Source organism: Chelonoidis abingdonii, chromosome 13, assembly GCF_003597395.2.
Source record: "Chelonoidis abingdonii isolate Lonesome George chromosome 13, CheloAbing_2.0, whole genome shotgun sequence".
NCBI classification, from domain to species: Eukaryota; Metazoa; Chordata; order Testudines; family Testudinidae; genus Chelonoidis; species Chelonoidis abingdonii.
The window spans coordinates 25,966,042-25,992,119 of NC_133781.1; the positions used below are offsets into that span (position 1 = coordinate 25,966,042).

At 37.1% G+C, this 26,078-nt stretch overlaps 1 protein-coding gene across 3 annotated transcripts in view; it reads left to right on the top strand.

The window, feature by feature from the left end:
• Positions 1-26,078, top strand: part of CEP112 (centrosomal protein 112) — a 285,142-nt gene that overhangs the window by 148,095 nt on the left and 110,969 nt on the right. For all 3 annotated transcript variants that reach the window (XM_032776336.2, XM_075071883.1, XM_075071884.1), the window contains one exon: positions 10,678-10,860. In XM_032776336.2, coding sequence (XP_032632227.1) covers positions 10,678-10,860 — 183 coding nt within the window. The remainder of the gene's footprint in view (positions 1-10,677; positions 10,861-26,078) is intronic.

Below are 26,078 nucleotides of genomic sequence, written 5' to 3' on the forward strand. Positions count from 1 at the left end.
TCTAAAAATAATACCTGCATGTTATATTTAATTTTTAATTCACTTTAATGTACTTAAAATTAATAAAGAATTTAGGCGAAATCCTAGGAACCTGCATTGTTTAGTCTCAGCCACACACAGTTCTTGATTTCAGCTTCAGCTGATTCACAGTGTCGCTCTCTTTTGAAGTATCTGCTGAGGGAACTCTCAGTAGAGAGAAATTAGTGTTTTTTAAAGAAATATACTTTAGCTCAGCTTTGTTCTACTTACAGCTGGTGGATTTGAAAGTACAGTATATTAATTTCTCCCTCCCCTCCAGTTCCTATCTGCGGGGAGCAGCTGTCATGGGTACTTCAAAGGCACCGGACACCACAGAGAAGACCACAGCCTTTCCTGCCTTTGAAATGGTTTTAGTGTCTATGGTCAGGCTTCAATGGACCTTCAGCACAGGAAAGCAGCTTTTTTTTTTTTTTTTTTTTTTTTAAATAGAAATAAAGCGTATATAACTACCTGTTAATTGTCTTTGCTGAAACCATCTCCAGTATGAGCCACAGATACTTGAAAGGAGACATGCCCAAACTTTACAACAGCAAAGGCCATGTAGCTAACTTGCCAGAAAACCTGAGGACCATGCCTAACCTTCATAACTTTTGGCAAAAAACAGATGCAATGTAAAATTAACTCATACTTGTATCTTTATTGATAGTTTTAAATTTACATTGCTTCACTGTCTCTTTATTTAAAGAATAATTTCCCCTTTTCTTTTTACCCCAGGATCTTACACTTCTCAAAAGATTTCTCTCAATTTAGATAATAATGAAAATAAAAAATAGTTAAAAAATTTTTTTTCCCCTTTGTCAGATTGATCTGTGGAGGCTCTAAATTATTATTTCATGTTGTGGATTTGCTTCTCCCTGATCAAAATTTCTTGTAAGTTTTCTTACCTTACACTCCAGTGTATTTTCCAGCTAGTTTTCTGAATTTTACATAGACCCACATACTGTAGTCTTTAACACTTGAGTCTATCATATTTTAATTAACTGCCACATCATAAAGGCAGTGCATATAGGGTGAAACTGACTTCTGTGCAAAGAAACAAGTTGCACCATTTATGTCCCACTATTCCTCTAAAAAGGCTTTAAGTGGTGCAGAGGCATTGTGCACAGGTGCAACTTTCACTCATAGACTTTATATAGAGCAGAGTTTCACAACTGTGGTGCATAGGTCTCTGCTAGTCCATGGAACACTTACTGGTGGTCCTTGGAGATATTGTTGGTCCCCAACTCCTTTTTTCCAGTTGTTAAACTGCAATACTAGAAACTGTGACTATATTAGATACTTTTTACTTTTCAATGTAAGCAATTGTTTAATTATTGTAGTTGCCAACTGGATGTTATGTGATTTGTTTCATGGACTTTTTTTCTCCCATTCACAATCTTTCTTCTAAAATGTGGACCATACTGTGAAAAAGTTTTGAGAACTGTTGCCATAGTGATATGGAGTCATTTGCACATTTATGGACATCCTCTGCATGGTTAGTTTGAACAATATTCGTCTTTTTTTTTTTAAACTGATCTGGAACTATTCTATAATGGTAAGAGTTTCACATTTACGTAGTAAAATGGAAAGCAAGAAAAAGTATTACCTGATTGTTGAAGAATCTCTTCATATTTCAGGAAATCCTTTCATGCTGCTTTTATTGTTGGTTTCTGACTTCTATAGAACTTTTGAAGGAATAATTAGAATTGTCTTTCTGTTCCGTTTAGTCAAACAGGAAAGAAACAGGACGTCTTGATGAAAGCTTTGCTATATAATTGCGTGTGTGTGCGTGCACACGTGTACCCAAGTAGCGTGTTCAAGATGACATCATCAGCCCATGAACATTCCTTACTTTAAAATGTGCAGAAAGTCAAAGGAGTAGATTGAGTTTAAATAAATGAGGTGCATTCTCTCTCTGAAAGGCCTGACATTAACTTGCATAAGTTAGATAAACTAGAGAAAGGGATGCGGAGAAGTGCTGAATTAGTTAGTAAAAAGGAGTATAAAAGAAGTGTCAGTGCATATGCATTAAGATAGTCTATAATTACATGGTCACATACTATTTTTTCCACAGGAACCCTGCCTCATTCAGTGCACAGGATGGACAGTGCCAATTTAATGAGCAGCTTTTCAATATTTTGTTTTCTCCTAACTGTTCAGTGTATGATCTTCGGCCTTATTTACTACAAGTTATTAACAGCCTACTCTGAAGATAGAATTATTAATTTCCTCATAAGCTTTTGTATGGTACTCGTCACTACAGTATCTGAATGCTTCACAACAGGCCTGTCAAGCTGATGAAGTTACAAGAGGTTACAGTCAAATGTTTCTACTAATTTTGGGAGTACAGTTTGAGATGACTAGGACCAGATTTTTCAGAGTACTTCACATTATATAACACTCATATATTCAAGAATAGCTCCCAATGACTTTAGTTGCAGCTGCGAGAGGAGCAGAGGAGCCTGCCCAAAAGTTGGGGGGCCAAGGGCCCCCAGCCCTTCCATGGCCCCACCCCATCTTCCTAGCCCCTGGCCAACCCAGAAGCTGGAGTGGGCTGGGAACTGCCCACCCTCCACCTGCCTTGGGTGAGGGGACTGAGAGCAACCTCAGCCTGTGTCCCCAACCTTTAAGCCCCCCATCCAGGGCAGGTGGGGGGTCCGCAGCTCCCCACAGCTGCCTGTGCGGCTCTTACCCTGACCAGGCTCCAGCTGGGGGATGAGGCCTCAGAGCCACAGCCTGGGCATGGTAGGAACTGTGCAGCCAGGCAGCTATCAGGAGCCACAGATACTCCATCTGCCCAGGGTGGTGGGGCCCGGGGGAGCAGGGACATGGGCTGGGGCTGCTCTCGGTCTGCCTAACCCTGAGCAGGTGGAGGGCCTACAGCATGACACCCCATGCTGCCTGGGCTCCCCAGCCGGGCTCCAGCTGCCAACCTGCCCGGGGACGGAGCCTCAGAGGAAGAGGAGGAGCAGGGACAATGAGTGCCTTGCGAGAAGTGGATGAGGTAGGCCTGTCCACTTTCAAAAAGTGGGAGGGTCATGGCCTCCTGGCCCTCACTATTCTGGCACCCCTGGCTGTGAGTACTCAGCGCTTCTGGCAGTCAGGCCCTACGGTCTAAGGTTGGGCACCCAGAAAATGAAGAACATGCTATTAGTGACCACCTGTGAAAAGTGTGGTTTGAGTGACTTGCTTAATGTCACACAGGAACTTTGCGAGAGGCAGGGATAGAGTCCAATTCCTAGAGTAGCATTCAGTTTTCTTTACCATGAGACCATCCTTTTTCTACCTACAATCCCATGCCTCCATCACTGCATGTCTTCCAACTTCTGCAACACGTGAGCAGGTCTCCTTTACTACACAACCCTCATTCATTCCCAGAGTGGGTCTCACTTGTGCATTGAATGAGGCAGGTGTCCTATGGAAAAATAATCTCTGACCATGTAATTAAAGACTGTATCATCATGCATACGTTCAAGGGGGATGCTAATTAAATTTGCACAGGCAACCTTAAGTCAGACATTTCCTAACTTTTGAAGGCTTGACTTTGCAACCTTAATAATGTTCTTTTAATGTAGTTTTTGTTTGTAATATACATAATTTATACTATATTATGTGAGTGTGTGAATGTGCATGTAAAAATAATGTGGTAGGAAAGCAAATGGTAAATAAATGTATCATATGCCTGTGACTGCATCAACTGCCCACTAATGTATTTATCTGGGACTTCACTATAAACCTGGAAGGGGCTGAATTAGCTATAATATCATGACTTTTTGTGGATAGAAGAGCTATTTTAGTTAAATCCTGAAAGTGTTTTATACTTTCTAGTTATAGTTTTTCCCTTCTCTCTCTATTATTAATAATAATGTGTTATACCTAGCTCTTATGCAGTGATTTTCATTGAAGCTCTTTATGGTTGGTTTCTGAGTTCATTAACATACAATGCTAAACATAAAGCACAACGAACCCTACCTAATACAGATGGATATTCTTTATCCATTGAGAAACATGAAAGCTAATGCTTTGCAAACTGAGACTGGTGGACCATGTCTTAGCAGATCCCTGAGATTTGTACTCCTATGTTCGAGGAGGCATTGATCCTGTGCTAAGACTGGCATTTTTCCACTAAGTCATCATTGTGAACAGGTCTGACTACGCCTATTTTTGTTGTTTCAGTATTTGGACTGAGCTGTTTTATGGACTAAATTATACTTTATGCAGTATCATTGATTAACATGTGCTTTACATGAGTTGTGTGTGTTTAATTGGAATCCATTATTATGTAATACAGTAATTCCCAATTCCTTCAGGTGTTTACCTGTGGTGTAACAGATGAGGAGAACCTTTATTACCTCACTCATCTTGTGTCTCTAATATCCTGGGACCAGCATGGCTGCAACAACATTGTGTCTCTTTAGGTGGCTTCAGCAGCCTAAATGTGAAATGAGGGGCAAATGGTTCTGTTCTGTGCGTTGGGCAATTGATGGCCTTCATGACAGCTCATGTACATACCCACACAGACTGTATGTGATAGTGTAGTGCAGTTCAGTTCATCTGAAGTGCACCTATACAGAACAGCTGATATATTTTAGAGAATACCTCTTCCTAGCAGTGGAAGCATGATAATTTCCTGTACTTCATAGGGGAAAATACAGAAAAACTGGGTAATGTTGATTAGACAGCTGGGCACTGCAGTAAAATGTCAGGTAAAATGTATAACAACTGTATGTTTGTGTTATACATGATGTATATATGTGGTCATGGCAGGGCTGCTGTGTAATGTATTCCAGAACCAACTGATATTTGTTTATCATATGGTTCTATAATCATGCATTTTTTTTACTGCCTCATTTGCCTTTTGCGCACTAAGTTCATCTCCCCTCCTTATTCCTAACATTCCAAACAAGGATGGCATGGTATTTACCAGAGGTGGCTTTTACTAAGTAAAATCATAGTTAATCCCAGTTTGAGGCTTTTTCTATGTTAAAAATTGTTTAATTAATGTACACCACATTACATTTAGGTTTGGTTTAGTTCAAATTGTGGTTACATAAGGCAGTAGATTTGGAGATTAATTTGGGGCTGCAAAAAGTGAAACTGCAATAGGGATAATTCTAATATATGTAATATAATACTGAACATTGGAATGTCTCTATATCTTGCGGTTTGGTATTTTGTCAAGGAAGTTATTCGTGTCAGAACTCATTTCAGTTTTCAATGTTATTTGAATATTAGATATTCTGCAAAACTATTATTGAATTGCTATATATTTCTCAGTAATTTTCATTAGGCTCTTCTAATAATAATTTTATTTTTCCCAGTTTCCTGGTTTATACTGGGTTTGAACCAGTATTTACCAGTGCCCTGTCTGAAATTACTTTTTCCTGGGAAATTGCCAACCCTGATTCCTAACCTTTGAGCAGTTTTAAAAGATCCTATGTTTATCTTTAAACTAATCTGCTACAAAAATGTAACTGTTTTCCCCGCAAATGAAGAATTCTCCCCTCCACATATACATATATATATCTCAACCAAAAATAGTTATACTGAGTGAGAGTCCGTAATGGGCATTATTCAGTCCTCCACCAGTGATGGGTTTAAAGTCCAATATCTGGCATTTTGATGGATTAAAAATGGGAGCTTTGTATCATTAGAAAGATGAAATTCCTAGCTTTTTATTGAAACACACAGCACTTGTTTCTAAGTCTTCAAGGCAGAAAAATTAGAATTTAAATAATATATATTTTTTGCTATAGAACAGAAATGTTATACTTTTGTTAAATCTTTATATGGGTCCCTTCGGAGCTCTGTACAACTGGAGTGATGGTAAGTAAGGAACTTGATTTACAAATTAAGGAATTAAAAAGAAACCCCCAATAAAATATTTTAAAAGTCTCTAAAACTTTTGTGAGATTGACTACAGAGCTTCTATGTGCTACATGCACACTACACGATGATGTAGTTTGATGTAAAGACTTTGTTGTCACTAGTTTAGGATGACCTGTATAACTCGCTGTTGGATTCCCCAGCCCTACGAAATGCAATCATCTGAAATGTCTATTGATAAAATCTTTATAACACACCAAACCATCATATATGTACCACTCAGACTGTATATGTTTCTGTGAATATTTTATATAAATGAGTGTGTGTACACATACACTCAGGGACACAAACAACATAAGTGTACAGCTTTTGAGATATTATCGCACTTCATGTGTGTAGTGAAGCACATATATATTTAAAAAAATAGATTTTAAGAAAATCCATATTTAGGTACCTAAATTAATGGCCTGTGTTTCAGAGGTGTGGGGTTTCACTACCACGACTGATATCCAAGTCTGGCTCTGTCACAGACTACCTGTATGACTGTGTGCCTTTTTACATATTCAGTAATATGGGCGTAATTATACTTACCTCAGAAGAATTCAGCTTCACAACTGCTACCTATGTTTGTCGCCTGTTGAGAACCTCATGGGAAACTCTACGGATGTGCCAAATACTGTTAACTTCTATTTTTATTTTAGGGAGAGACAAGCTCACAATATTTTCATAGATAAAGTTAATATATTTACAATAGTTAGAAAAATCCTATTTTATATATAGACAGATCATGATATACAGTATTTTTCTGATTTCCTCAGTTGTGAACTGTTGATTTAAGTGAATTTTCATACTTCAGTGTGAAATCTTTATTGTGACAGCAGTAGGTTTTCAAAGAGGCACTTAGACACGTAACTTACTCCAATTCCCTCCCCTTGTGGTTTTGAAAATCATTTTACAGTTCCCACTTATTCATGAGCTTAACTTTTCTGGGAAAAGCCTGAGTACAGTTTGAGTCATCAAAGCAAAACCTGTGGAAGTTCTTGTTTACACTAGAGATATTTTTTTTAAACATCCATCATTGATAGTGGCAGTAAGAGCTCTGTGACTTCTAATTTCCAATATATATAATGCTGAAAACATTCTCTGCAGCCAGCAGGCTATCTACTCTAGAGCTTCTAAGCTTGTTGAGACCAGCTCACTTGAGTGAGCGTTAGCAGTTGCGGTAGTTTTTTCAAAAATGTCCCTGGTGCAGACAAAGGCCAAGAAACTACCTTTATTAGGCAAACTCTCCTCTTAAGAGACTGTACCACAGTATCCCCAAATGTCATGAGTACAGTTCTCATCCACTGTATTAGACCACCTCTGAAAAGTAGCAATGTTTGTCAGTGCCCTGCATTGTTGCCTGAGATGGTCACATACGATTTTTAGGGTTAACAGTAAATTTTTCAGTGATGGATGGATGACTTGTCACAATTATTAGATTAATCTTTAGTAATAGGTTGGTACTTAAGAATCGCTTCCTTTTTTCTCCCTTTCCCTTCTCTGGAAAGTTGGGATAGGGAGCTATTGTTAAATTTCAACCAGTGAACAAAGATTAAAAAGTATAGAGTGAAATCCTCACTCTGTTGTAATCATTTTGAGTTTTGCCACTGACTACAATGGGGCCAGGATTCACGTGTCCGATGTTTAACATGCTGACAAATGGGAGTTATTAAATGAAAACTGTGTGTCACAGAGTAAGAATTAAGGCGTGTAGAGACCATTTATTCAGAGTACTCCAGTTACTAGCAAGTAATGTAGCGTGATGATAATTTTTGGGGAAAAGAGGGAAGCATCTGTGCAATATTGTATGTAGTGTAATTAAATGTGAATGCAGTGACAGAGCACTTACCTCAGTTCTCTTAATTCCTATAGTCCATCAGCTCTAGATATTTGTGATCTCTGACATGTTTCCCTTAGCCTCTGATTTTTCTCATAGTCTTTCTTCAGATAATGTCCACTTCTATAGTTTGTGTCATTCTCTGTTGCTTGTTTATCTGCAGTGCATGGCACCATCAGCTCTGTATCCTTTACTCAATTGTCAGAATATTTTGTAAAAATAAGAAGAGTCTGTTGACATTACCAGTTAATCGTTGTTCATGCTTCGACCTGACATTATATTGCAGTCAGGGTTGAATACCCTGAAATGTGGAACACTTCCTTTGAGGTGGAGAGACCCCTCAACACCCATAGAACTTCTGAAGAACTTGACTGTGCTGTACCCTTCATAGGATATGCTCAGTGCCTCGAAGGAAAGGACCAAATATTAGAAAGAAGAAATAAAGGTCTCCTTCTACTGAGATCAACTACATAGTGGTAGGAACCCCATACTCGTTTATGAAGCATTAATACAGTTTTCAAGCAGTTTATCTTGATGAGGGAGTTGGGTTAATGCTGAAAAACAGCATGCTGTTCTTGTTCTTGCTGGAATAGATTAAATCTCCATTTTTATGAATAAAAACTTCAAAATTAAAAAAAGAGAGATAAGAGGGGAGGAGGGATGGAGTAACACTGGTAGTGTAACCAAAGTCTTAATATGTTTAGGAGAACAGGGCGATCAAGGAGGAGGATCCACTTGTGCAGTAAAATAGCTGTTTAATTATTCATATTATAAGTCATAATCAAAACAAAGTACAAGGAAGTACATTTAGTTACTAATGAAACTTATATTTCCTTGCAAGTATGCAATAATTATTATTATTTATTAAAGGGTATTAGGTAGATATGAAAACTTCCTACAGTTTTAAGCTTTTTTTTTTTAAATCAGAATTTCAGGGAGTTGTTTGCTCTTGGAAGTTTTTGACAACAAAATTGCTTTTTATAAAATGTGACTCTCCTCACACCCACATTGTTTCTATATCTAAAACTGTATTATTGCTCCAAGACACCCCTACTGTACATATGAGGGACAATCCTTTCTAAAAAAAATTTTAAAGGATCTTACAGGCATAATATAGTAAATCAAGAAATGTGTGGTTTTGGGGGGAAAAAACTGTCTTCATTATAATTGCCATTTTAAGACAATCACAAATGGGGATGTGGCCATCTATTCCTGTGGCTTTCTGGGAGAAGTGGAAAAAACAAAACTAAAAAAGCTAAATTATTTGACTGAGAAATCTAGAAGTAATAAAAGAAAACAGATGTGTGAATAGACATATAGAGGTCTCTCTTGCAAGTGTAATTTCTCACCAGGTGTCAGTTATGTATTTGTATAACTTTTAAAATGTAAAATAACTTCATTTTTCTAAAATTCAGACAAACACTGGATAGTGATCAATTTTAGGAAGTAAGAGCAACTCTATCATTTAAAGAGACTAAGGGCACAGATATTCACAGAGTTTGAAAATAAAATAGAATGTACACAAACTTTTGACACAAGGCTGACTTAAAGCACTTTGTATAATGATTCCAAGTTAAGTACACATAATATCCTTCTGAGATTGCACCCATGGGTTAATGAGGTCTTTATTTTTACTAAAAGATGCAGACACATTTAAAATATTAAAATATCTCTTTTGCTTGTGCCTTTTCTGATAATGAAACACACCTCAGGATATATCAGAGAGCTCCAGAGTTGAAAACAGATTTTAATTTTAAATTCATGATACACTGATCAGCAATTTGCGAGAATGGTTTTGAAACACAACAAAAATAAAACAAAACAAAAATCACGAAACAGCTAATGTTGATGCAGAATGCATGTTTCCAGAATTGAATGCTATAGCTTTAAGATCAGGTGCCTGGGCGCTTTCCTTACACAAACAAGATCGATTTTGAACAGACTCCTACTGTTAGCTTTTTTGAAGAAGGATTCTCACGCTGAAAATAACCCAACATATTCTTGATAACGGCGTTTTTTTCGCTCCCTGAAATCCACCAAAACTGAAGAAAAATGCAAGTGACTGTTCTTAGCAGCTGTGTGGCCTGGAGTTCACTAGGGAAGCTGGCTTCCTGCAGTCCCCTATTCATCACCTGCTTCAAAGGCAGCCTAGCTGGCTATAGTTTGCAGGCCAGGTAGGGTGCCATTGTGCACAGTCTGGGAGGATTAGTATCAAAGCTGCGGCAACCAGGCCCTTGGTCTCGGGCTGCCATTCAGTCTAGGAGGGAGAGGCTAAGACTGGCCAAGGTCACAGTATCCAGTGTGGTGTGGACTGGGAAAGGATCCTGAGAATAGAATGCTTTTTATGAAATCATGGCGCAAGCTTGCAGCACAGCAGGTCCCCTTCTGGAACACATACATCTGTTTATGTTGGTAAACTGAAGCTGACAACGAGATGATAGAGCTTTGCCTTTTTATAATTGTTTTTAAAAGACAACTGTATATACAATAACCCAGATGATTATTGAAGTAAGAGCTTTGATTCTGGAAATCATAAAGAAATCTTTAAAAGATTTAATTGCTGCTTTGTGTGTGTGTGTGTGTATATATACTTAAATGAAGAGGAGAGCAGACTGATTATTAACCATTTATAATCCTTACCATTGCTGATTAGCAACAGCAGGATACTTTGGGAACATACACAGAATGCGACAATGATATTTTTTTAAACGTTCCCTCATTTGTACCAACAAATTGGTTAAAGATGCACTGGATTTGCTTAGTTGTCTTGAATGTTAAAATTATTTGGAGTAATTCTTTCAAGCCAAATGTCATTTTAAAAAGGTGAGGTAATAATGACGTAAAAATAAAATTGCCAACTTGATGAAATTAGGGGGGAAAATTAAGCTGTAGACGAGTTGTCATGACGACAAGGATGTTCTATTGATGAACTGTACTCCTCATTGTCCAATCAGATAGTAGAGCTGAAGCTGGAGCATGAACAGGAGAAGACGCACCTATTCCAGCAGCACAACACAGAGAAGGATTGCCTGGTCCGAGATCACGAACGGGAAATTGAAAAACTGGAAAAACAGCTCCGCGCTGCCATGATGGAGCACGAGAATAAAACTCAAGAATGCAGGAAACGAGATGCACAGGTAATAATCAAAAACATTTGCAAAGCCGTATGCTTATTAAAAATATATATAATAATAAGCGTTTCCCATTTTCCAGCATTGTTGATAATGCACGCTGTTTGATCATTTGCGAAACTGACATATAAATGTGATTTTTTTTCTTTTTTCCATCCCCCTCCCCCACTGCTGAATAATGCTTTAACTGCAAAAACCACAGGTAGCCAGATTAAAAATCCCATGGTGCGCTATAACTCGGCCTCTTATTTATAATCGTCTCATTTTCTTTCATGATGGATTTGTTTAAGAAAAAAGGTATCTATTCCTCTCCACCCCCACACTCACCCCTCCTTTCCTCCTCCCTGGATAAATCCCTATGAAATATATCTAATTCATTCATATGCTTTTTTGTTTAAATCTCTGCAGGTAACCTACAAATTGCAAGATCTGACTTTATTTCTCAATAATTTTGTGTTCCATGTTTGCATTGTGTGTTTGATTGCATATGCCAGATAATCAGTGATAAGATGATTTGGGTTTTGGTTTGCTTCCCATCAGGTTTGCTATTTTCCTACACACACATACGCACCCCTCCCATCCTCCATCTCTGTGGTCACTGTTGGAAGCCATTTGGCAGAATAACCCCCAGCTGTGGCAGCATTTGACTCTTCAAACTTATGGATGAAATGTGCACTGTTAGCATGAAAAATGATCTTTATTAGTTTCAGTTCAAAAAATCTTATTGGATGTATGTGGGAGTTTTTCTGTTTATTTTGTGAGGATGTGTTTATGGGTGTGTGTGTGTGTATGGTGTATTTTTCTAAGAGTATATGTTATAAAAGGCGTGCAGTGAAAACATTTAAAAATTCAGGATGATTTCAGAGTAGAACATTTATTTAAATGAACAAAGGGAAAATAATTATTACTTTACTAATCTGCATTAGAATTACTCATCATTAATTGATTATTTTATATCAAAATGGGCGTTTTTATATGTCCATATGGTCTCTGCGCATCAGCTTCTTCCCCACATGATGTAAGATCCTGGCAATAAGTCCTTTTCATTTTAACTTTTGTTAGGATTGCTTATATTTCTTTCTCACCTATACTATATATTGTAACTAAATGAAATTAAGGATTTAATTCTTAATTTCTTTTTTTATATTTGAAAGATTCATTATCCATAGAATCAACAACTGAGTAAATATAAATATATATGATAAACAACAGTCTATGGGGGAAAATATCTTACAAAAACAATAATGATTTATTCCATTTGTACCATTATCGTTTTCCATGTAAAACAGGGAGGGACTCTGTGGGCATGCTCAGTAACAGGAAATTCAGAAGACTGCAGCAGAATTAAACATTATCCTTTTTTCCACGTATTTTGATGATGAATAAAAAACTTAAGTAATTAAAGGAACTAGTCTTTTGGCACTTAACTATATAGTTACTTTGCGAGTATCCCTTCGAAGTCGTATCATTCTCTCAGTTGGACCCCAACACTATATTGTCAAGCAGTGACATTTGTCTGAATACCATGAAGTTCAGTACTTACTGTGAATACAGGGTGTGTTCATATCACTAAGTATAAAAATCAGTTTTATAAATATGCAGGATTGTGTAACGTACCTACAGTAATTCATTACCATTACGCTGTTGTGTGTAGATATGATGGGAATGTAACCCTTTAATAGTAAATTCCGAAAGAATCTTTAGATGTCCTATATGTTTGTCCTACCTATTTAGTTAGATTGTGGCTCACTCGTGGCAAAGGTTGGCATCATGGAGTTTGGGAAAGCATGTTGTTTAAAATGAAATGCCGATGCTATCACAAGTGATATGTTAAACAATGGAGAGTTGAAATAGTAATGGCAAAAAAATTAGTCTTTTAAAAGTCTTTCTTTTTTGAATATCTCTACAGTATGAGCGCTGTTCTCATGGCAGTATTAGTGAAGAGAGAAAATATATTTGCCTTGACTAGCGCAGCTGTTTCTAATCAAAAGGAGAATAAACATCTGTCTGATAATTGTTACCACTTTTAAAGATACATTTATTTAGTTTGGTGAATAAATCAAATGTTAAATTGATAAATGTTAAAGCCTTCATCTATAAAATACATAGGTATTTAAAATTTACATTTGACTTTGCAGTGGGGATAATATGTATTTAAAATTACTTCCCAGCGTCTTCGGTGGAATTTTGAATACTGCCATTTATTGTATTTTTCCAGCACTGCATTTTTGCTCCCAAAATACATGTTTTTAGACTATTATGGGACTGATGTACAGCATCTTTATGAAACAATTTAAACTAAGATGCTATAGGGATAAGTAAATTATATGACTCTGACTTTTTCATAAAATGGAATCATATTTGTAGATTGTAATGTCTTTAGTTTCTCTGCGTTACTATGAACCTGCTTCAACACAGCAGAAGAGGCCATTTTGTTTAGCTAAATGAAGAGTGTAACTGCTAGATATTTCATATAGTTTTAATAATAATCAGAATATCCAAAAATTGGTAATCTCTTGAATCTTTTGATCTGGAGAATCTAGCTGTTCCATGATTGCTGGGTTGTGTAAAAGTACCAGTTTTCCTTATGTGAAGCAGCTTATTTTTAAAATAGATGCTTTTACCACATTACCAATAACTGACAATTTGATGGATCTCTGGAAAATAATGTATTCTGCAAAATTACTGAAAAAATTTGTTCTATTTTTATTGCATTTCCAAGGTGTCCAAGTTCAGTCAGACCTTCAGCTATGGTGAAAGATACTGTACAAAATAGAGACAATTTTAGATGTGAACCTATATTAACACTTTACTGGTCAATAAGAAGTGTTATCTCCAGAATCAGTAAAGATTTTAGGTGGGTCTGTAGATTCTAATTAAGAAGAAAATTACAGCTTTTGGTTCTTGTATTATAAATTCAGCATGATATTAGGTAAAGCATATTGATTTAAAGGGATAGCATGTTTTATATTGTTGGTCAGTTACTTTCATTTTTATGTGGCATTTACATTCCATTTTAGTTTTCAAATAATATCTTTTCAGAAGGGTTTCTTTGCTTTTTCAGCTACGGTTGTAATGTTTGAGGAGGAGTAAAATGACATATAGGTCAATAAAAGTCAAAAGAGCCTGAAGGCTTGTGTGCCATACTGTGTTCTTCTAGTTTTTTTCTTTAAATCCTATATTTTCTGTGAGCTGCAAAAAATGTTGTTGTTAAAATAATGTTTTCCCTTAAAAATATAGAACTTTGGATTTTAAAATTATATAATTTTTAAATCCAAAGTTCTGTATTTTTAAGGGAAAACATTATAATATATATATATATATTTAAAATTGTGGTTTTAGTTTAGCATTTCAATTTTATCTTTGATTCTGGATATTGTTCAGAATTTCCTTACAGATACCATAAGTAAATTTTCCAAAATGTGGTTTATGGTGGTTCGTTTAAAAAAAAATACTCTGTATATATTTTCTTTCACAACACATTGTATTAATTCTTCGTAGAAAATGAGATTTTCAGAAACAAAACTCTTTGATAGTAGAAAATAATAAATCATATTTCATAGAAACAAATTGTTTCTAAAAAAGAAAATATTCTACACTATCTTCTGCCTGAGTAGGCCAGATTGGATAATGAGGTTGGGAATCTTAATATCCAGTCTTAACCAGGCTACCATAGATATACCAACTGCACAATCTTCTTTGATCAAATTGTCACTCTTTCCCCGGCTTATGACATATACCCTTATTATCTCTAACGTTGCAGAGTTCCAGCTGCTGTATAGAGTTATATAATTTTAATGCTTGTTCCTTGGCTTTTTGACCTTTTGGGTAGGGAGGAAAGGAAGACCCCCCACTTAACTTCAAACTGAATGCTTTGCTTTACTGTCATGTTGTGAAGAAGGGAGCTCACGAAACTGAAGTCTTTTTTCACTTTCTGTTGCCAGGTGATAATGTGCAGGTCCACCATTTTCTTCCATTTGCAACTGGGTCAAGAACAATTTAAACACTGAAGCACAATTCATCACCATTTGTCACTGTAATATTAACTTAAATACAATAAAATAGTATATTAAAATTATTCAAAACACTGGGTTGCAGTAAAATGTATGTAGCCTTAATTTAGAGGTTTGTTAGTCTCCAGCCCATCAGTTGTCAGGAAAAAAGAATAACAGATTAGTTCTGTAGGTGTGCAAGTCTAAACACGCCATATATGAAAGACATCATAAAAGCAGAAATGGGCTAGGGTGGGCAAGAAGAATGACTAAGGTATTTCACCTCTGCCTAAATCTCGGTTTCTATGTCTTCCCACTCCCTCTGTGGCTTTCTGCACTTATCCCAGTGCCTGTCCTTACTCCTCCCTTTGTCCCATTTTGCCATTTGGAGATTTACAAGGCCTTCTGTGGTGCCCTTCTACATATGTGGCAGCCTCCCACTTCTTGTGTTCTGAGCTCTCTCTTTCTTTCCTTTAAAGCCACTTCTCCTCTAAATTCTTCCTACATTGGACTCCGAATAAATGATCTTTCAGCTCTCTCCCACACTGAAACTGTTGCTCTGTATTTATTTTTTTCTCAAGTTAGACTGTACATTGTTTGAGCCTGACAATGTGATTATTTTATGTCTATTAAAATGCTGCTTAAGTGTAAGATGATGTATAAATAATAACAACTTAAATAAAGGACATCCCTCCCCTGAAAATATTGTCTCTTCCAATGTATGCAGCCTTCCTGAAATAACATTATTATATGATGAAGGCCTTTTATCAGCTAGAGAAGAGGTAAAAAAAAAAACAAAAAAACAAAAAAAAAACTATATGAACATATATATGAATAGACTGATAAGGGATTACTACTATAGCACCGGAGAGGTAAGTATAAGAACCAGATTTATACTTCAGATGAAAAAGAAAAGATGTGAAAGAGTCTCATGCTGTAAACCAGGGGTTCTCAGACTTTGGTGCGTGGAACACTTGCTGGTAGTCTGCAGATAGGTGCTGACTTTTCCTTCTGCTTCCTTTCTCCTACAAAATTTCATTAAAAGAAGGCAAAAATAATCAAATATTTCCCGATCTGTTTCTTTGTAATGTAAATAATTACTGTAGTTTGCACTAGGATTTTTTTTCCATTGGCCATTTGATGGGAGATGGTTCACACAGTTATGTCTTAGAAGACATCTGGTTCACAAGACAATCCCTACATTAAAATGTGGACTACAAATGGGTATATCCCATTTAATCATTTCCCTGCATTGCAGAGGCTTTGATCAATGGTGCTTGTTGGTCTGTCTTGCTCTCTGTCTGTGGTACATAGTAACTTAGTCTCTTGTGGGTCTCATTTCCACTTTTGGGTTTGGTGTGCTGGTGTTGGTGCCTTGTGGCATGCAGGAACTCAGATTGGATGATCTGGTGGTCCATTCTCACCTTAAACTCTATGACTCTGTGAAAAAGTAAGAATCACTGCTATAAAACTGTTTTGAGCAGGTAACTTAGATAATTGACTCTTGTTCTAGATTCTCTATGCTCCTCTAATAATCGGAAAACATCTTAGATATGAGAAGATTTGTTCTGTGCTGTACAGCCTTGTCCTGCAGACAATTAGGCAGGTGGCAGTCTCAGTCTGAATTCATATATATATCTTTGTTCCACTTACCTTGGCTGTTGCATGGAGGCTCAGGGCTAGAGCTCAGCAGCCAATAGCTGTCGTTTAGGCCTTGTCTAAAACTGAAGTTTTCGGCTACATGGTACCACATGTTAACTGATTTGCCATTTACCACGTTTTGGCTAACAAGATTGTTAATGCTAATTTAGATACTTCACCGGTGTTTGTTCCAAGACATATACAAGCTTTCTCCTGATGGGCTGAGGGCTGAAGTTTGGATGGAGCTTATTGACACAGACAAAAGATCTAACCATAAGCCTCTACTGTTGAATAGAGGAAGAGTTCAAATTTAGGCCCCAATCCTTCAATGAGCTCTGTGTGGAAGCTGCAGCAACATGAAGCCCCATTGAGGCCAGTGGGCCTTAGCTCAGGATCAGGGATCTGCCCACGGGGAATTCATTGCAGGATCAGGGCCTTAGTCTCCTATGTGCTGCCCCTCTTTACTCCTCAAATGAAACCAGTTTTGTCACATCAGTTGCTTTTCTATCATTCTTGTCTCTGTACCTTCTTCTAGGCTGCCACCTATTTATTAGATGCCCTCCCAAAATCTGTTCAACAGGCTGCAAACAATCCTTTCCCTCCTTATTTGATGGAACCGTCAGAATGTGTGTGCGCCTTATTAAGTGTCTGTGTAGTGTTATGATTGTCAGCTTGTTCTTCCTTTTCCCCTTCCCCATTTTTGGTCTATTTATGACCATTACCTCTTACATCATGTCTGAATTTAGACTGTGATATGTTCAGGGAAGGAACAGTGGTTTTACCTGCTTCTGTGTAGCACCTAGCACACTTCTGGGCGTTCAAAATTAATTTAAATAATTACTATACTTTACTAGAGAAAATTTTGAAAAGCAGCAAAATGTGTAAATTACAATTTGCTCATTACAAATGTTAAACTGGCTTACTAAAGAATTCACTGTACTTTGTACTGTATCCACAATATGTAGAAAAAGGAAAGTAGTTGCCATAGAAACTAGTACATCACATGATATGTACCTTGATCCTGAGCTGGAGTTCTTTACAGAATAATCGACTTCCAGTTTATATCATGTAAACTTAAAGATGTAAATTGGCCAGTTTTTATTGGACCATAATTGTCATTTTATAATAATATTTTATAAAATATTTGTTTTTTAAAATTTTTTTAAGTGTAGTTAAATTATTAAATGGAATATAAAATTCCATTTGAGAATTAGGGAGTGCAAAGAGTGTAGAGGCAAAGTACAACATGTGAGTAGTTCTTTCATCTACCCAATATATCCAGTGGGGAAGAAGTGATTATTTCTTGCATAAAACCTTATTAGTTTAGGTTCCAGCTTTAAAACAAGAGCTCCATATTCTCCATCAGCTGGAAAAAGTTTCATTACATATTCTAATTATTCTCATTATCTCTACTGCATGCAAATAGGCATGGTTTTTGTATACAAGATTTTTATATCTCAGTTCAAATGACTCTTCATAGATTTGTTATGTTGTCCCCTGCACTTGCAGTAACTGTCCTCTTCTGGTGTACCATGCACCTTTTCTTCCTTCAAAGCCATCCTTTAGTTTTACTTTCACTCACCTTTCCAAAGCTGAGCTTTTTTTACAGTGCTGTCTGCTGTCTCTCTTTATTCCTATCGTGTCCTGAAATTAAAAAAAGCTCCAACTAAATGAAAATAGTATTGTCAAACTTCGTATGCAACATAATCATCACATTATCTCCCATTATTATAATGTTCATCCTCCCTTCTCTACACTTCCTATTCTGTCATTTTCATTCTTTTGTGCTGACAAATGCAAAGTAATATGTATCGGAGGGGATTATGTGAATTACCGATACAATTTGTTAGGTTCTAAGTTAACTGTGTCACCTCAGGGAAAAAAGACCTGGGCATCACTATGGACAATTCAGTGAAGACCTTTTCTGAATGTACAAGCGCAATCAAAAAAACTAAAACAACAAACTGTGGATGTACAAAGAATAGAACAAAGAATTATATGGAAAATGTTACAACTATATAGATTGGTGGCATGTTCTCACTTGCTTCTTTCATTCTAACTCATCCTACAAATCCTTTAAAAATCTTCTTTGCCTTCAAAAAACGACAACAGGTCAGCAGTTGGTGTGCTGAGACTACGGCCTTTCATGCCTCTCATTGTTCCTTGTACTTCCCTATCTGTCTGTCTGTCTCTGTATTTGTTGTCTTATACTTAGATTGTAAGCCCTTTTGGTCTTTGTACAGCATCTAGCACATCTGGTCCATGACTATGGCTCCTAGGTGCTGTGGTAATAGAGATAAATAATAATATATTATAACCTGTTTGTGGTGGAGGCTGTCTTACACTGCTATATAAATATTAAATAACTGTGCTCTTCAAACTGTGTTCCATTGTGCAGCATCTTTTCTCAGTGGTAAGGTATAGTACTCATCACAAAAAATTGATAATTACTACAACATTTATGATATGCTGCTACACTTGTGCAGTTTCTAAGTGCTTTTTAATTGTAGGAATGCCAAAAATATTGTGGTAAAATAAATTTTACTGGCATATGGTAACCTGTCAATTTGTTAATGGAACCTATGTAGTCTGAAGTGTACTCCAGAGAATGAGATCTGAGAGCAAAAGTAGCTAATGCACAGGAAACAGTCAAATTGCAATTTTAGAGCCTCTGTCTTGAGGTACCATAGAGTCTCAGCTCCCATTAATTCAGCAGCTGTCAGGACTGGGCCCTGATGTTGCATTGTGGATGTTATTTACATAATGAAGACCATGTTAGAAGCTGTTATTTTTGTATATTGTAAATACTGCTTACTTGATGACAGGAAGTTTCCAAAGGATTATAAAGGTTGTTGGTTTAGTAAACACTTTTTTGTTATGCAAGGAAGGGTGCTTAAGCAGAAATGTTTGGCAGTTCTGTGTTAATTTTTTTAATGTATTTCTTCAGAAAATGTACTTTTTCCGTGAATATAACCAGGACGGAAGCTTGTTTTCTTTGTTAAAATTGTGAACTTTAGTACTAATGGAAGGTGTTGGGTAGAGAGATGTTTAAATCCTTTCCTAATTCAGAGAACAGCTACAACAGTATGGGAAGCAGCAATGGAAACTTCTCCAAGCAGCTCCACTAAATGCCTGGAGGGGGACTCCCTGTAGATAAAAACAACAAGGAGTCCAGTGGCACCTTAAAGACTCACAGATTTATTTGAACATAAGCTTTTGTAGGTAAAAAACCTCACTTCTTCAGATGAAAAAGCTTATGCCCAAATAAATATGTGAGTCTTTAAGGTGCCACCAGACTCCTTGTTGTTTTTGTTGATACAGACTAACATGGCTCCCCCCTGATACTTGTTTGTAGATGTGAGCGTGCAGACTAAGATTCATGTTGAAGTCCTGCACTATCTACTGTGATTGCCAAATATGAGGCTTGTTAGTGTCAGCTACAGTGGTAGCACTTTTCTTTGAACTCTGTTTTTTCTTTTGTTCCCTAAAAACTGTACTGAGTCTGGAAAGCATTTTAACATACCCTACTTAGATCACCAGATATAATAATGTTCACTCACTGCTACTATAAATCAAATTTGAACCAATAATCTACCAATTAAAGGCTTTGTATGACAGTACCCCAAATCAAAGGTATTTTAAATACCAAATGAAAGAGTGAAACACCAAGACAGAAATGATGACAATCTATAGTTTAGAATGTTAACATCACTTGTTCTGGCAGTGTCACTGTCTTAAGAAAATAGGATCCATGTGAATGCTAATTTTCCTAATTTCAAATAAGAAATAGAACCTCTTTATGATCTAAATCCTATTACTCAATGTCACTGGTGGGTCCAATAGGCACTTTTACAATGAGGTAGTAAATAGACATTTTAGAGGTACAGTTATTTGTATTTCTCTTTTATGTGGTTCATGATGGTGGGAGAGAGAAACCACAAAACCAATGAAAAGTCTTGCCTTCTCCTGTAGCTGACATAGTTTGGCTGAAGATATGTCAGTTGGGAAATATGAGGCCTTGCATAAGGCTCTGCACAATCCCACATTAAAGTATTATAGAGAGAGCTTCAAGTGGAAACCCAGCAACAACTTACAACTGAAATGCTAATGACACCCTCCACCATGGTGGGAACCCCAGGAACCCTCTGTTCAGGCAGCATCCTGCTTCAGCCCAAGGGGAAACCTAGCATCCAGTCTACTCTCTTTCCACCTCATTGGGAGAAGCTAAAGAAAAGAAGGTGTGACCGGTGCTATGTGCTTCTGAAGAACATGCTACTGGCAGATGTCAGTCCCAGTAACTTACTGTTGATCCTCTTTACAGTTACTTGTCCACTGACCACACTCCTGCACCTTTTAGCAAATCCCTAATGGTCCAATTTCTGCCTCATGTTTTGCAACTCTACCACTTCGTCAGCTGGACAGGTATCCAAAGCCACCTCCCTTTTTTGGTACCCCTGCTCAAGCAAATGCCACCTTTAATGGGTGGTGCTGACTCAGCTGCATCCTCCTAGCCTCAGGACATCCCTGCCCATCCTTACATGCCCTGTTCATTAGTTATCCATCTTCCTTTCCTACCCAAGGTCAGCTTCTATGCATAGCATTCCCTTGCTATCCCAATTTTCAGTCAGATTCATCCCCTCTTTTTTTCAGTCACTGTCTTCTGCTTTTCTCTTTCACCATGATCAGAGTCTTGACCTTATAAGATGGGGCTCTTGTGCTCTGCAAAAGGAGAATATCTTGCAAAGAACATTCCATATCTCTTCCGTCAGTGCCTTAAGGCCAGAGAAGCATTTTGTGTTAGATGTATGTGTTCAAGTTGTCTGTCATGTGTACTTTAGTAGATTTTTTTTTTAATCTAGGAAAGCATTTTATCAATAATTAGTGACTTATAAATGCATTCTCTTAAAATAAGATAATGAATAGTTGCACTATGAACTAAACTGTAGAGCCGCAGCTTGGTCTAGTCACCCTTAAAGAAGTGATTGTCATCTATTAGTTCCTTGAATAAATAATGTTTCCTTTCTGCTGAAAGAATGTCAGAGACACTGACAGTGATTTAACATTTTTGGTGTAGAGTTCATAAGAAAAAATAAAAAAACTTTTTTCCACAGTGTGACTTTAAAGTGGACTCCCCCCACCCCCAGTTACTATACATGCTGGCAGCAAATTAGCTCTGAAGAAATATTGTGCACATCATAATTCTCCCTTGATATACTGGGGAGTCATTTTTGGATCTTTTAGCTCAATCAGACCAATGACTGACATTCTTAATGTCTGCAGTTGACATAGATGTGAAAGACTTTTTTGTGACAAGGAAGGTGATGTGAAGAAGAAGCCAGTGCAAGGTATGATTGGCTAAGTGTTGATATCATCAAATGCTCAAAGACTTTGCAAATTGAAGCTTATGAGGCTGACATTTTGTCTTCTATTCAGCACTAATTGGAATCATGCCTGGATGCCTGATGTGAAAGATATATAATACCTGAGTGTTTATCATGACAAAATGACAGAAATTGATGTCAAGAGGACTGTAGACTTCTGTTTAAGGAGGAAAACAATATATTTCAAACTAAAATAATGTATTTCATAGTCACTAGTATTTATATTTATGAAAGCCCTCGTGAAATATTACATTTAAGAGCGAACTTTAGGGCCCAAAAAGAATTGGCCTGATTGCAGATATTTCATTTTAAGTGTTTAAAAGAGTTCTACAGAGTTTATAAAAACAGCAGTGATTGTCAGAAAACCTGACACAGTGTTTTTACTTGAAACAGATCTGAAAATTCCAGGAACAGTGAACTCCGCTCTTTTATACTGGTGATGTGGTTCTTTTAAAGTTTTTTCTGACAGCTTGAATTCTTTTATAGTCTGTGCTTTCTGGTGTATTGACATCTGTAAAGTGAATATAGAAGAGAGAAAGCATGCACTTGGAAAGGCAAGCAGCACAAACATGCAGTATGTTGGAATATTTGAAAATAGCTGTGTTTCTATTTATATGCCCCTTTATATGAAATGTGGGCCTGAAATCAGTTGGAACATCTGAGCATTAACTTCCTATCACCTTCAGAGAGAAAAGTGTGCTCACTAGCTATAATAAAGTAGTTTACTAACATACAAGCTAGTCATCAACTTTGTTACTCTACAGGCAAATATGGATTCATAAGTTAAATTCCAGTTTTATGATAGACTTAATAGATAGTACAAATGTGGTATATATCTAACCTTTGATAGCAGTTGACCATCTGTTTGTTAAAATTAACTGAATTGCTATTTTGTAATTAAATAAAGATTAACCCTTGTGAAAGAATATAAAAAACAGATCAAATATAGGAATCATTGGTCATTATGTGACTTAACATAGGCTTTCTGGTTTTTATTGTCGTTTTTAGCAATAATCAAATGTTTGCAAGCTGTGATCTGTGGACCGCTGATAATTAAGTGCTACAGAAATTCAAGTAATAGTGGCCCTCTTGAGGATCAAGTCACCATTATGTTAGGCCAGTCATCCTCAAACTTTTGTATTGGGGAACCTTTTCACATAGCAAGCCTCTGAGTGCGCCCCCCTCCCTATAAATTAAATACTTTAAAATAGATTTAACACCATTATAAATTCTGGAGGCAAAGCGGGATTTCGGGTGGAGACTGACAGCTTGCAACCCCCAATGTGATAACCTTGCATCCTGAGGGGTCCTGACCCCCAGTTTGAGAACCCCTGTGTTAGGCACTGTACAAACACATAACTATAAGACAGTCCTTGCCCCTATGAGTTTATAGTATGAGTGTCTGATAAGACATAACAGGTGGATACAACAAGTACATGGTGGAACACATGGTAACAATGACAAGATGATGATTAGTATAATGAGCAGTGTTCATGGCACATGAGCTGGTTAGCTGTTGTAGTTCTGTTGGTAATTTGTTGCTGGCTTCTCCTCCTCCTCCTGATTTCTGTGTGCCAAATTGAATCAAAAGACACTACGCATACATAAAATACTTTCCATCTCAGCCATTTCTTTTGCTGTCAAAAGCAGGGTTTGTTATGTCATTGGTTTTTTTTTAAAAAAAAGAAAAAAGAGACAGGTGCATGCAAGACGTTTTCTATTAAAATGTGGTCCACACTGTGAAAAAGTTTGAGATCCCTTATAATTGTTGTTGTTTTCATAAACACTAGTTTTGCAATATGTTTAAACTTCTGTATTATTTCACTTCAGTGTAGCTAAATGTGACCCTTCTGAAGAAAATTATCATGATTGATTCACATGCATAAAAACATATTTAAAGGAGAATATTTTCGGAAAGAGGCTTTATTGATACTGTGGTGAGTGGGATATCAATTTTCCATTGATGATGATGGTGAAAATTATAATTTTCCATGCTGTGAATTTAATTCATAATGGCTGGTGTCTATGTGCACCTCTGCCCCTTAATGGAAGGAATCAATTCATTATAGGGGGATCTGGTGGTGAAACCCTATCGCTAGATTGCCTAATGCTGTCCAGTATAAAAGATTCTTGCAGCCTTTTTTTGTCAGAAGCTCTAATACTGTGGATGTTTGTAGCACATCTTTGAAATTCAACAGGGAGAAAGCCCTGTGGCTAGAGAAGTGCCCCCCCCCCTTTTTTTGTTTCTTTGTCTTGTGAAATTCCATTCAAGGTCAGTTGGATTATAAACTGGTAAAAAATGCCATTTGGATTCTCTCGCACATGTTCCTGAAATATTTTGACATGCTGGCAAAAATTATAATGGCACATGTGCATGGTTAAGAGTCACCAAAGCAACAGCACACACACCATTGGGAACAGCTGGGAGCTTCTAGATCAGCACTAGCAGTCAGTGGGGGAGAGAGCTGGGCCTGGATCCTCTCTCTTAACCACACCCATCTGGTGGGGTACATTGCTTCATAGTCCCAACCCTCTGTTTGGGGGCAGCACATGGGCGGGAGCTCCTCAAGCTCTCATGAGGCTGTGTGTGCGCGCACACGCTTGCATACACGCACACACCCCAGCAGATGGTCCCAGTAGCCCATTTTTACTCTGCCTGGTATAACAACCTTGTGTCAGTCGCCAGCTAATGTGTTTTGTCATGTAGCTCAAGTGGTAGAGAGTAGGGTTCAAACCCTGCTGGTGATTCATGATTTTGGGGGGAGGGGTGTTATAATGGTACATAGCAGAAGTTACTTTTCCCTTAGAAAAACTACAGCACCTTGGAAATTACATTAAAAAAGTGCTATCGGAAGGCAGATCATTAGGTTGTAAAGTCAAGCACTCAGAAGTTAGAAAATCCCAGATTTACAGATGCCTGTACCTTAATTCTGCCTCCTTGGTCTGTATGAATTATGGTATACTCTTTACCATGATAGATCACATGTTGTTTTTCTTACAAGACCTTTGTCTCATTCAGTGCACAGGTGGGATGCACAAGATGCCAGACATAAGGTTGCTCAGGAAAACGTTGATCTGGTATTTCCAAATTTCCATACTTAACTTTACAAACTACACTTTTTCTTGACATTGTTTTGATTTGTAATAGGATGTGTACTGCTAACAGCTTTCCTTAGCTTTAGTGGTATATATACTTGTGCCTTCTGAGCAGGAGTATCCAAAACCTATCTCCACTGCCTCTGTGAAGTTTGTAGTGACCAGGGCTGGCAGTGTAGTGATTACTGGGAAGTTCCTAAATGGGTACAGATTTGATTCATAAATTAACATGAGAAGGTATATTGTAATACCTTAAATGTTGTTATGAAAGTGTGAGGCTGGTTTAACACTCACACACACAGAGATGTCACACAATTGTGCCAGTGTTTCAGTCTTGACATTTTGCTTCTGTGATCTAACCAGACATCCATTAATTTAAATGTTATCATATTCTTTGTATTTATGATTTAATTCATTATTTGGATTTGGGTCTCCAGAGGAGAAAGGATAGTGCATTAACTGACTTTGCCCCTGATATGGTATCTTTATTTTACTTGCTGAATAACTCCTGTACGGTGTGACGCAATTCAGTGCTATATTTGCTTATACTTCCTGAAGTCCTGCTCTCAAACACATAGCTACTCAAACACAGAATGGCAGACTAATACAAAAGTACTACTGCACTAAAGACGTCAGTTTATGCTTGGGAGCAGAGGGAATTTTTCCTATTTTGTGTGCAGCTATAATGTACTACAGTTATCATTCCTGATGGTTATTATAGTAATTCTATAGCATGAATGATATGCACATGTTAAGGGAGATGAAAGATACTTCGATAGCTTCTTCTCCACCCAAGCAGAGGACTTTATCAGCATTAATAAAAATAGTTGTTTCTTTTTTAATAGGAATAAGTGGCTTGCTAGAAATACTATTTTTTCCTAAATAACATTCCCTTTTCTGAAGACTCTGACAGCTCTTGCATTTTTAGGATAAATTGAAGAGTTTTTCAAGCATTGTTTTGATTTGACACAATTTAGTTCATCAATTAATTTTGAAGGCACGCACATGGTTAAGTGCACATGAAGGGTATAAAAGTATAGTCACATCCCATCTAACATATGCAAATTGCGATAGTATTGGTAATATCACCATTAAAGAACAAAAGCCGGCAACA